This window comes from Leuresthes tenuis, unplaced genomic scaffold (assembly GCF_036924035.1).
Source record: "Leuresthes tenuis unplaced genomic scaffold, fLeuTen1.0.hap1 SCAF_3, whole genome shotgun sequence".
Taxonomy (NCBI): Eukaryota; Metazoa; Chordata; class Actinopteri; order Atheriniformes; family Atherinopsidae; genus Leuresthes; species Leuresthes tenuis.
Window position 1 is genome coordinate 16,965,410 of NW_027325357.1, and position 13,102 is coordinate 16,978,511.

The following is a 13,102-nucleotide window of genomic DNA, read 5'->3' on the forward strand; positions in this document are numbered from 1 at the left end:
CAAGCCCTCCAGTCCAAACGATCATACAGGCTGCTTGTTCACAGCCTGTAACAAGGGCAATTACAGCAAACAGCTTTAATAAAGCTGTTCCTGAACAAGTCACTGAGTCCTCATACAGAGAAGGAGTGGAGGTGGTAGATGGTAGCAGTGCTCACAGTGCTTTAAACCACAGAACACAAATTTGAGTTCATGATGAAACAACCTCTTTTTTTCACTTCCTTGTTATCACCCTTGTTTCTTATTCACTGTTTATGCACTACGTTTTCTTTGCTGGGTTTAGAAAATAGTTTGGGCCAAACTATATCCTTTCACAAAGCTTACGTTGTGTTATAGCACTCCATTTTGTTGGTTACAAATCTTTCGTAGTTTGTGCGAATGCATATAGTCGAGGGGCCCTCACCTGCGGTCTCTTGTCTTCCTGGCAGCTCTCCGATCTACATAACCTCACCACAAAGCATTTGTTTTCACAAGAGTGAATTCCCTTCTGGCTAAAAGAGACAATGAACTTTAATTTACAGGCTTCTTTTTCGTTTTTAAATTTAATTTTTAAAAAATTCTTTTTTCATACAGTCGACTCTGTAATGGGCCTGACTATTCCCTGACAATCTGCTCCTTTGCAAGAAAATGTATACGTGTTGCTCTTGGATCCTCACAGCCTGGACCTGTATATTTCTTTATCTGTCCGATCAATATGCCTTTCCTGAGGTTTTGCTTGTTTTGTCTTAATCAGATATTGTCACAGAAAATTTAGATCAGTGTAACTTAATTCATAAAGGGCAAACATAATGCCAATTCATGGAACACATAAATCTAAGAATCCTGTGCTGTGAAATGGACTTGGCTGTATGACCCCACAGACTGAAAAATAAACACCAAACTGCCCAGATAAACCTAAAGTAGCTCAGAAAATGTTTATCATAAGGACAAAATGAAGTCTTGCAACATGTTGCATGTAAGTAATGAGGCCTGTTGAGTCTGTGAGCAGAACAGCCCTCACTTGTAGGGGAAACTAATAATTGAGCTCAAATATCACAGTGAGCTGTGATGTGTTCAGAAATGTCCTGGATAGTGTCTACTTCCATACTCTATCCATCACCAGCCTGGAAACATTGTCAGCTGCGTGGCTATAGAGATAAGAGGATGATCGATTTGTTTTCCTGCTCAGACAGACAGTCAACCTTTTGTTGATCAAATTCAATTACACAGAACAAGAGACAAAGATGGGAGGATATGGAGACAGAGCTGTGAGAAAAGAATTTGCCTGGGGGTGGAGACAGGGACGAGGGACTGTCCGACGAAGTGAAAGAGAGATGATGTAGATCATTTTTTGCAAGATATTGTAAGTGAGCTAAGAGCTGTGCCGTAAATATTTACCTCCTCAGACTGAAGACTCCACCATCTGCTGACACCTGCTGGACTGGATGGGAAGCTTTTCACCAGCATGTAACATAGACGGACATTACTTTTTACCAGTAACTGGAACACTGTTCTTCAGTAATGTCCATCGCCTTTCTTTGTTGAGTGATTTTTTTTTTTGTTTAAACTGAAGACCTTGTTTTGTGTGAAACTAATTTGGCTTAAAGTGGCACACCTGTTCTTTTTGACTCATTTAAGACTGTGAAGCTTTGTGTCTGTCTATGACTCCATTACTCTCTGCCTCAAGCCATGCATTAGGCCACTAACCATCCATTAATGGAGCAACTTCCCGGTTGCCATGGTAATTCATCTTCATCCAGCGGCAAGTAGCACACCAACTATGGGTCATTTTAAAGGAAACCATATCTCTCTCTCTATCTATCTATTGATTTGTCTAATGATAAATCTAAATAAAATCAACCATTTCAACAAAAAGTAAGAATAGTCTACAGAATAGTCTATCATCACTGTTATCACTTGAGATTAGTTGTCATTATAGCTCGGCTGTGTGCACTGTAAAGACAGTAACTGTGTTAGAAACCTGCTTGATATTAGCTTCAACTGAATGAAATGAAATTATATCAGTAAGCAATTTATTCCAAAAAAGAAAAAATTTGACTCTTTGTTTGTAGTTATGTTGTTAAACGTAGACTTTGGCTCTATTTTGATCAAAATTGCCAATCAATTATCAACTTATAGTGTTATTTCAGTCTACAAAATACTGTAAATCTGCACAAATGCAACTGAATTAATATAAACATGTTAAAGCAATAAAATGAAGCAACAAATCACATAAAGACAGAAGTACCAAGGCCTTTTATGGACCGGGGAGCTGAGAGGAACTCTCGATGCAGCAGGTTGATGGGCCTGTGGTTGGATCACGAATGGGAACTGCATCAAATCAGGCCACAGCATGCTGGAGCGGTACTGGTATTGGCTGCCACCAATAACGATGAGCTATGGACCTTGTTGGTTTGACGTTTGGCTGTGAAAAACCTCCTGCCAGCAGCTGAAAGTCCCATTATTCAAGCAGTTGCACGGAAAGGCGACAGAGAATTCAAGGCCATGATTGTTATGCAGGACGATGCTCCATCACGCAGGTCGTTCGGGTAGCTTGTAAAGGTTTCAAAGATGGCGGAATAATGATGTAGCCTCCTTCTTTCCCTGATTCTAAAATCCCAAAAAGTGTTGGCCTTTTTGTGTTGTTGCTTATTTTTTCACTTACTCCAAAAATATAGAATAAACATAATAAATTGTTCTTTAATAGCGCAGCTGCCTAATGATTCTGCACACATATTCCCCCTCTGAGAAAGACTAATCTTACTTTTTCCGTTTTAAGGTTTCAGGTTAAAAAAACATTTTAAATTGACTGATTGACTTATGTGCTCAACAGCACAATATTCTATAATACATAAAGTTTGACAAATAAATGTGCAAAAGTGTGTTAATGTAAAGTTATCACATGGGGGGCTTTGATAAAAAAAAATCAAAACCTTCCTTTCACTAATGCATTGTTTGAAAAATAGCCACAAATAAGTAGACATGTCATATAATCTGAGTAAAAACACCTCATTTAGCTTTGTTACAGAGAGAGCGCAGACTCGGACCAATGCAGCAGCAAACAGCAGGGTCCCTTGCCATCGAGCAGCTCTTCTGGGCTCCGCTAAGCAGGACAATTATCTGCTACACGTCTGCCCATGGCTGGAGTTCTGTTGATCAAACAGATCAAGACCAGGTGCCAAACAACACAGCCACGGCTTTGTTTTGGAAGGGAAACTGTGGTTAGGGCTTTGAGACAACACACAAACCAACTTTCCCTGAACTTTCCTTTCATTTGACTGTGTGAATACAACCTAAGAGACGACGATCACAACAATTGAATTTATTGCATTCAAAGCAGATTAAAAGCCTACAGTTTGTTCACAGGCTACAGTCATGTCTGGAAGCACAAACGCACACATAATGCATGTGATGATTAGCAAACAAGAGTGCATAAACAAGTGTGTGTGTGTGTGTGCATGTGTGTGTGTGTGTGTGTGTGTGTGCCTTCAGAAAAAAGCTTTTAATGCAAAGTGAAGCCATATCTTCAAAGTGCTTTAACAATACTACAGACTCGTACAGAAGATGCAGTGTGGAGGAGAGCAGAGAGGGCGGCAGGGATGAGCTAAGTTACTAAGTATGGACAGACAGGTGACGGTCCTACCCTCCGTCTGATGTGTGCGGTAGCGTGTGATGGTCTGTGTGCAGCAGGACATGCTTGTTAGAGTGTGCATCTGTGTGAGGCAAAGGGCGGGATTGAACTCCGCTGAGGGTGTCAGATAAAGACGGGGCTGAATCCAGGGTGTTGTCTGCTGGATACAGCTGCATCACTGCCCCCTCCTGGGCACCTTCCTTACTGCATGACTGGCAGCTGCAGTGGAAGATCCTCTCCACCAACTTATCCACCCGTGGAGACTCTTCACTGCCCGGACAATCCAGAGTCACCTGAGCAGACACACAAAGACGTAAAGCATGTAGATACTAATGAATATGCTCAGAGTGGATTACTCTGTTCATATTCTTTATCTATCATTGATACGTTTCATGTTCATTTTAGCTGTATTTCTATGTTTGTTTACTCACTTTTTAATCATTACCATCTCTCAGCCGTGTTGGTACATTTCATGAGATCTTTAGCTGCTTATTACAATAAGTACACAGTGCCACATGTGAATAGCTAAATGTGTGTTTGATCTCCCCCTTACCAGCAGATTTTCAGTCCCAAGTGCTACCCTTTTGCTTTGTTAGTGCTGTATTTTCATTCTAAACGGTTTGTGTCGTGAATGCTTGTCATTCAACGGAACACAGACACACTGGGAAAACCCTTAATAAAAAATTAACAGAAAATAGACAACCCCCCCCCCAATAAACCTTGATGTTACAAAAACTCAGCCCGCTTTCCAGACCTCACAAATTCCCCTCACTGTTTCCATTTTCCACTGAAAATGGTCATTCAGCAAATCTATCAAGAGCCAAAGCAGCAGGGAGCAGTATCCTCTTTCGTGAGAGCCGTCTTTGCTTTAGTTCAAACGGAATTTTGTTTAAAGCCCTGAAACAACAATCATAACCACAGACATAAACATCCATTTTCAGATCATTAAGAGTAAAGTCGGGGTGTAAATCCACTTTCTTCTGCCATTCTTGTGCAACAGAAAAAGCGAGAAAATGAATCAAAGATCTGGCAACAGCTATCGGCTCTAAGAGATACAATATTTTCCACTGAAACATGAGGTGACCTCACCTGTGGTCCCACCCGCCTTGTCTACCTGGCAGCTCTCCAAACTACATAACCTCACCACAAAGCCTTTGTTTTCACAAGAGTGAATTCCTCTCTGGCTAAAAGAGACAATGAACTTTAAAAAAAAGATATCAAATGCAGGCTTCCATTTCACTTCTTCTGCTTAGTTTCTTCGGCTTTTTGTTTTGGTAGTAGGCAGCAAATCCTCGCCTTCTTTCATGTGTGAAACTTGTGGTTTGTGTCCTAGTTTGACAAGTAAGTGTTGGTGTGTGCGTGCTACATGAGCTAATGTGCAATAACTCTTACCACTTCCCACTGTGTCTGGGCAGGCATGCAGGAGTCACAGTGCACCAGAGACTCGGTCGACTGTGGGAATGTGTTGGGGACGCTGTAACTGAAACATTGGCCCAGACAAGCTCTGCAACAAGGAGGAGAGAGTGCATGGTTTCAAATGGGCCTGGATACGGACACAATGTACTTGATTAGGCTGCATGACCGGAGGGCTCATGTCTGTGGAAGCAAGAGCTGCAGGGAAAAAGAAAGCCTGAAATCTGAACTGATTCACAAACTCCGGCCAAAAGCACAGTCGCAAAATGGAGACTCGTTGTTCACAAATGCTGGTGAAACATCTGCCAACCTGTAATAGGAAACGAAAAGCTCGTCTTTCCCCTGATAACCACTGAACCGATCCGCGTAAACGGCTTTACTTTGAACTTTTTCACCATCTAAATCATTATTTTCTTCTTTTTTTTTTCTTTCTTTCTGATGAAAACCCAAACATCAGAGCCAAATAAAATTTGACATTTTATTTGATGATAAAAATGTCAGATTTGGTAGTTTTTTAATATGTGGGACACATGGTATTTTTGAACTCTATAATCAAAAAGATTTTTTTTAAAGTCTCATTTAGGTTTCATGCTGCGCTATGATACCGGTAAACATGCTCCATAACTCTGTAAAAACTGCTCTCTGACAAACATATTTATACATTACACATATTATATTTCTCCATCACATTGCACACGGAAGCCTTTAAGTGAGAAGAAGTGAGAAAAATGGTCAAAAAAAAAAGTTGAGGTGGGAAACCCTCTATTCTCTCTTCAGATGAACATGGGGAGTAGAGTTAAAAAAGCCCAACAAGGTAATAATACAAATACATATAAAATACGTAACTTGTAGTCCAGCTTTCTCCAAATAATTGCTGGCATAGACTTCTTCTTAAAAATGCCCGACTTTCTGGCTGACTGCCAGAAAATAGTACAGAGTAGCATAGAGTTGGTCTTTTCTTGGGATTAGTTGGCAAAAATTAAACCTGAATCTCCCCAGCCTTATCCTAGTTATGATTTCATTGGATATTTGAACAGTTTCCAATCATAAGGTCACCATGACTTTAAAATTGGTATGTATGGAAATTAAAAACGTTACTTTTTCTAAAAAAGACTTACTTATGTTTAGCGTGGCCACAGATTTGGTGTCATAAAGTAAGATAGCTGTTTTGTACAGAAATTACTTACTGACTCGTCTGTATTTGTTACTATGGCATGTATAATGTAAAGTCCAGAGCACTTCTCAGATGATTTATTCTAGTGATTTTCCTCTTGGAACAGCTTTGCTGCTAGTTTCCTCCATTTTCGTAGCAACCTAGCAATGATAACATTAACTTATTTCAGTGAGAGATCACCAGGGCAAATATTAGGTCAAGCTGACATTAGAGCGCCCTCTGCTGGATCCCAAGACACATTTCCTTTAAAGGAGGAACACTCTGTGGTCTGAAGCCTTTAACAGACTGATTTTTGATTATAGAGTTCAAAGTTTCCCACATTCGAATGGATGTCCAACACTGAAGTAAAACCAACAGTCCTAATGGAAATCAACAGCCAGAGTAAACATCTGCTTTATGATCATTTATGACTATTCATAAATGTCTGGGTTTTGGTATAGTAGTAGTAATAGTGGTAGTCATTTTTTTTGGAGGGAGATTGTTGCAGTGCTTAAGATTAAGAGAATGTGCCATTAGCTAATTGCTGTGTAAGATACAAAAGTTCTACGGTGCCTTCTGCTGTAGAAAGAAGTTTAGTTAGTACCAACCCCAACATGTACTACAAAGTGGATGAGGGAAGAATCAGAGAATGAAATTTATTGATAGCTTGACATTTCTGTATCAGTTTTTTTTTTTTTTTTCCAGCTGCACAGAGAGATTGTCAGACAGAGACAGAGAGGGCCTTCATCCTGACCTGTTTTGAATAGAGCGAGGCTGACATCCCGTGTGCCCAACTATCTGTGTGATGTTCTTGGCTTCACACCAGGCGCTCTTGTCAGGGAACAGCGCCAGGCGGTTGATGTGTGCAGGCGGTGCCGCTGAATGCAGTGCAAACAGTGCGCAGCAAATCTGAATCCTCTGCCACATGACTGCACCTAAAGGAGCAGAAGACCACAGCGTGTTAGCGCTCTGTTAACTTTGTTTGAAAGAAATGTCATGTGATTTCCTCTGGTCAGATTATGAACGTGAAATTTGAACTTTACATATCCCCAGTGTTGCGGATTGACAACTTCCTGGTGATTACCAGCTTGAAACCGGTCCTTGTGCATCAGATCTTGCCCAGCTGTCAGGGATGGCCGTTCGAATGATTGAGAGACAGCTTTTTAAGCATTGTTCAGTGAGAACAGGATTATTTTGGGTTAAACGGATGAGGGACGGGTGCAAATGTCTGCATACCTTCTGACTATTACACCGTGGCTGTCCTCTGTTTTGTTTCACATACTTCTTTAAAAATGCCTCAACCAGTAACGTCATTTACAACCTACAAAACCCTTTTCTCCTGCTGCTTATAAAAAGTGTCCGGTGGTCACCCACATTCACAGTTTCACACGCTTTGCAGAGCGTCCATTTGCCCCTTACCGACACTGTTTAGGAAGATTTAACACCATTATTTTAAATGACAATGTGTGCATATTTAAGACATAAAGGAGGACATGGTGTTGTGAGGAGGGGAAGTACTGCTCAAACCTCAAGAGTTCAGGCTTGGATTTTGTTCACATATGTGAATAATTTTGTCAGTTAACAGTGTTTCTTCACGTGTAACTTAAAGATGGAGACAAAGATGAGGCAGAAAACTGGTAACTTGTTGCCATGGATGGAGTATGAAACAACAGGCTCTTTCCCTGATAATCTTACAGAGATAACCTGACTGAAAGAGACACAAAACCAGTCAGGGACAGTAATTAAGTGCCTTCATACAAATACTGTACTCACGTGCAATTTTGAATTACTAGTACTTTACTAAGTATTTCACTTATCTGCCTTTTTAATCATCTACAAATATTAAGTACTTTTTGCCAAACTGCAGTACCAGTTAGTTTGGGGAAACCTCCTCATTCAAAATAAATGTACGTGTCTAAACTTTTTTTCAGGAACTCTGCATTTATTAGTTGAATAATTCAAAATATTCATACAAATCGTGTAATATTATTGACTACAAAACTCTGTTGATCCCCAAGGAATTTGACATGCTACACAGCATATACATATATTTACTAAAGTAGGTGATATGTTACTAGTTTTATTAAAGTAAAGACATAAATGTGTCATTAATTATAATCCAATGATATATACGCTGTTCTGAATTGTGGTGTATCATGCAGACTTTTATTTGTGATGCTATTGTATTGTTCCTTGGGTTAATGCATAACTTTTATGTGCACTTCTACATTTCAGTTTTACTACTTGCTTACATTTCAGACCCGACTACTTTCTCTCCCTCTGCACAAAACCACAAACTATAGATATGATTTGTTGTTGTTTTGTGAGTCTAAATGAGTATCTTGTGGATGTTTGTCTCTGTGTTCCAATTTTGGCCCAAATTTGATCACTTTCTGCCTAATTTTAGACGTTTGCATCCATTAGTAGGCTTTCTGTGTTTATTTGGGACCGTGCTGGACTCAGACTGTTTTTGTGCCTGACTGTGGACATCACAAGAAGAACTTTTTCTCTCCCCATGAAGCTTTGTGGATGTTTGTGTTAATGTTTAATTTTGCTAATAGTTATGGTCCTTTAGCATCTCCCATACGGTTCCTCTTCCTTTTGCGTCCTATTTTCTTCTTTTTCATTACACATTCACATGTGGCAGCCACTTTCATCCAAATGTGGATGATATGAGGTTCAGCATCAGAATTGTTATTGATAATTTGACCCCTTTGCGGTTACATTTTCAAGACTTTTCCGTCCTCTTCTTCGTGCGATTTTGATTTTTTTGTAAAGTTATGAGCTAAAACCAGAGCCACTAAAGTCCTGGATTTGCTCCCAGTGAGCTCGGTCGGTAAAGTGCTTAACAACTTAATATTTACTGTATCAAATACAGGCAACAGGATTATAAACATAAGTGCATTTCCTCGGGCTTATAAATAAAGCACGTCATTTAAATTAGTGTCTTACCTCAATGCCGTAAACATATAAATCCGTATAAACGTCCAAGAGAAAAGGCTAACAAGACGCCAAAAATTGTTCCTCCTTCCTTTTTGCCTTCTCCATTAATAACACAGTAACACTCGCTATCTCAGTTGAGTGAATGTACTTTACAGGATTTTTTCTGCGTCAAATAATTAATCGAGTAAGCGTTCGCGTAGTTTGGCAGCAGCGACCGTGACTGTCAACAAGTGTAACATTTCCAAGCTAACTATACGAATGGCAGTGTAGTCCAATGTGCTGGTGAGTGACGCGCAAAGAAGCGTAGCAATAATGGTGGTACTTTTCCGAGTAACTGAGTACTTTCTGGGTAACTAGACCCAGCAGAGGTCGCGGGTTAGTTGAGGCACTTACCACCGCTCATCATCGCCGGGAACAGTCAGTTGAGCTCTGTGCGACGTCCCGCTGAGCCGAGCCGCGTCACCGAAACCTGGACAAGGGCTCCACAAAACAGAGGATGCGGGTCGGCGCAGGGTATCCCTGTGAGTTTGGAATTCAAGTGAAATGTGCGCACGTCGCGGGTAGCACAGATAATCCGAGTTCAGCCTGTCAGAAAACAGTTACATCATCCGGAAAAGAGAGAGCACCGTCCGTTCGTCCGCGGGGGAAGGATGGGGAGATAGGGTAGAACACTATCTCATCTCAGAGTCCATCAGCGCAGACCGTCCCTCCCCTTTGTTCTCCTCCCGTGCAGTGTTAAATTCCCCTGCAACCTCACTGAAAAACACTTTCCAAGTTGTTGTCTTTTGTTGTAAAACTCTCATGCAAGGGTTAGGCGCGGTTGAGCCCTCAGACAGGCGCCCCGCTGTGCCATTTCTGAGCGAAACGAAACGGGGAGGGAGGGAAACTGCTGGAAAGCTTTCAAATGTTTCCCCATAGAGGAGCGATCATATTTACTATAGAAAGATGCAAATATAACAAGATTAAACACACAGGGCATGTTTACAGTCATCCGCACACATCTGGTATTGCTTTGATAACACATGCTGTTAGATTTTACAATTTAAACATTAACAACAAAGTCTAATAATGATGCACAACTGGAAAGCAGATGTGAATCTGTGTTATGTTCCCTTACTTCTCAAACCCACTTTTTACTCAACAGTCACATTAAGAACAACTTTGGGATGTTGAAATGACTTGAATAGCTGGTTAATAAACAGAAGCTCATGACAAATTGATTTATTTGAGGTCTGGAGTGAAACCACTGAGACTCACGAGCATGTGTGTTGCTGAGAGGCATTATGCTCCCTGGTTTGGCTGACCTGAGTGAACCTCCTTCAAATTCTATTTAAACGAGACTACAGGAAATCACAAGCCCACCTTTTGGGCTTTTGAATCGGATGGCCAAGTCTGCTATAGTGATAAATGTTCTCGTCTTTTCTGAGACAAAAATACTGACAGCAGCATGCAGCAGCATTCTCTGCTGAAAAAAGTATGTGGATTCTCAAGGAAAATGGAAAACATACAAACTCGAATGCTAGGACCGACTTCATTATGAGTTCCACAGTGAAAGGCTCACTTGAGAAGCAAAAATAAAAAATAAAAGCCACATAAGCAACTGTAACATGTGGTATAGACTACATTTGCCTAAGTACTGCTTACATTAAAGACCTTTTTTTTGCTAATCTATATTTCCACATTCAGTACATTTTGTGGGAAAGTATTTTACTATTTATTCAACAATTACATGAGACTGAAAGCTACCAAATGATACTTTACAAACTTAGAGTTTAGATAATACCTGCCTCACCAAATGGTTTCACCTTGACTGAGAACAAAACCGTAACAATAATCTAATTAAGTACTAATAATGATATTAACTATAATAACAGTCACAGGCAGCGGTGTAGTCTAGGATATGTGGGAACTACACTAAACACAAAAAAGTACCCTTGCATGTCATTGTTTATAACACAGGGGGTCTATTCTCTGCTTGAAAAGCTTAACTAAAATGAGGACCAATCTACCATCACCACTGTTACTCGGGTTAAAGATCTGCCTTCACAATTAAGTTGTAAAATGTGGTGCCAAGGCAAACTGTTTCATAAGTACTAAACTGAACTGAAGCAACATGGCTTATTTCGTCATTATGGTTCAGATGTAATCTAAAGTAAGTAGAACTGATATAAAAGGGCTCTGGTAGAGCACGGGCTATAATAAAATTACGGCGTAGCACAAAATGAAAGGTAAAGCATATGCCACATAATTGCTCTTAAGTACAGCACCTCATTAAATCAGTTTATTTAAGTTAATCACCTCCGGTAGCTTCGAGGTCATTACCTTTTCAAAGCATTAGAGTGGATGGCACTGCTGAGCCGGAGTAACGCAGCTGCACATGCAGGTCACGTCTGCTCCCGTCGTCCAATACACCTCGAGTGCTAATTCACAGCGAAATAAGTCTGCTTTTTATGTGGGGGCAGCTATTCCATCTCCATTCACAGCCGAAGTGCCAGGCCCTGACAATGACCACTGCCTGTAGGGTGGAGGTGCTTAAGCTGTCTGTTCCTCGTGGTGCATTTTTATATTTGAGACATTGGTTAAATGCAGAGGTTAAGTGCATGAAGCACACTTAGCAAAGATTCCTTTTCTTAATTCACTTTACATAGAAAATAACACAAAAAAATCATTTCAAAAAGCACTTTGTGACAGTGGTATCACAACTTCTAATTTAGCAGTTTTTAGACATTAGATGAACACATGGGACAAGGTTACAGGACTTGATTCATCATGGAGAATTCTCAGACAGAGAATTCTTTGGATTTTGGCTGCCCTGTTACGCTGCAGCTGACACACAAAGCGAAATCCCATTCCAGGCCCTGCTTTGGACCGGTGCACCTTTGCTCACAGGTGTTCAGCCTGGCTCACGTCCACGAACACCCCTATCTGTTTCACGCTTCACTTGCAAACAAATACTCTAATGGAAAGGGGACGAGTGACACGGCTTAATTTCTGACAGGGTTTGCTCGGGGGTTGATACATCACAGCACACCAGTGCTGAGGAAGCAGGCCTTTGAACACATTGGAACAAGTTTCGATTCTTTTGTGTGCAGGAATGTATGTGCTTACATTACTGAAAAAACTGTTACTGATGAAAAGGGAAAATATGAGCAACTTGTGTAATTGAGAGGGCGCATGCGGCAGTCTCGTCTTTGATGTGAAAGTGTTCGACATGTGTTATGCTCAGACGTGCAAAGTGCAGAAGTCACCTGTTAGTAATAAGACTGAGCTCCAGTCCAGAAAAGGCATTTCTCTGCATTCCACGGATTCTGCTTCACCAGGGGGCTGGATAAACGTGTGCACAATCTCACACCAACCACCTCGCAGAGCCGTGCAACCGCACACGAGTCACAAAGGTGATCAATCACACTCCAAACAATCTCGCCTAAGAAACACACGGCCAAAAGATACACAGGATGCAAGAGCTTTCTCCTGATATGTAGATGCATGCTTTTCAACCCGCTGAGAGGAAAACAGTCACGGTCAAGGCAAATTCCCTTCAGCTTCTCTCACTACCCTGAACGGGACTACAATGCACGCTTTACTGTGTTTAGTCTATTATACATAAAATCGTGGTTGGTGTCTGTCTTGATATCTGAAAGAGATCTACCCATCCGTATCCGTGGCATACCAAGACACCAGCGTCTCCAGATAGGAAAACCAGTGGATGTTCATGTCTTACAAATGAATTCAAACATAACTTTCTTTCCTTCTTTAAAAGCTCTCTCAACGCCAACTTTGTTCTTCGTCCGACTGCAAGTCTTTATTCCATCATTCAGTACAACTTATTATACTCCCACACTCTGAAAGGGCTGCAGATGCTGAGCTTGGCGCTCATTCCAAAACAGCAGGAGTTCAAGTCTCCCAGCTCATTAACACACAGAATTACCTCCCACCCCCAAACCACATTTTCATTCTTCTCAAACATTCACAGAAAAAAAAAAAAA

General features: G+C 40.8%; 1 protein-coding gene across 2 annotated transcripts; it reads right to left on the bottom strand.

The window, feature by feature from the left end:
• Positions 1–3,283: 3,283 nt before the first annotated feature.
• On the bottom strand, positions 3,284–9,974 carry nbl1 (NBL1, DAN family BMP antagonist). 2 transcript variants are annotated; one of them, XM_072382176.1, is made up of 4 exons: positions 9,510–9,974; positions 6,928–7,108; positions 5,000–5,111; positions 3,284–3,900 (listed from the first exon to the last, which is right to left on the bottom strand). In XM_072382176.1, the coding sequence occupies exons 1-4, from the start codon at positions 9,520–9,522 to the stop codon at positions 3,616–3,618; spliced, it is 591 nt and encodes a 196-aa protein (XP_072238277.1). In that variant the 5' UTR covers positions 9,523–9,974; the 3' UTR covers positions 3,284–3,615. The 2 variants fall into 2 exon arrangements, with proteins under 2 accessions (XP_072238277.1, XP_072238278.1); XM_072382177.1 differs by lacking the exon at positions 9,510–9,974 and adding an exon at positions 9,126–9,333.
• Positions 9,975–13,102: the final 3,128 nt, after the last annotated feature.

Excerpts from the sequence above, each read along its gene's own strand:
- nbl1 (XM_072382176.1), bottom strand. Across the intron at positions 5,112-6,927 it reads CCTCGCTCTATTCAAAACAG|AGCTTGTCTGGGCCAATGTT; the intron begins GTCAGGATGAAG and ends TCCTTGTTGCAG. Across the intron at positions 3,901-4,999 it reads CCCAGACACAGTGGGAAGTG|GTGACTCTGGATTGTCCGGG; the intron begins GTAAGAGTTATT and ends GTGTCTGCTCAG.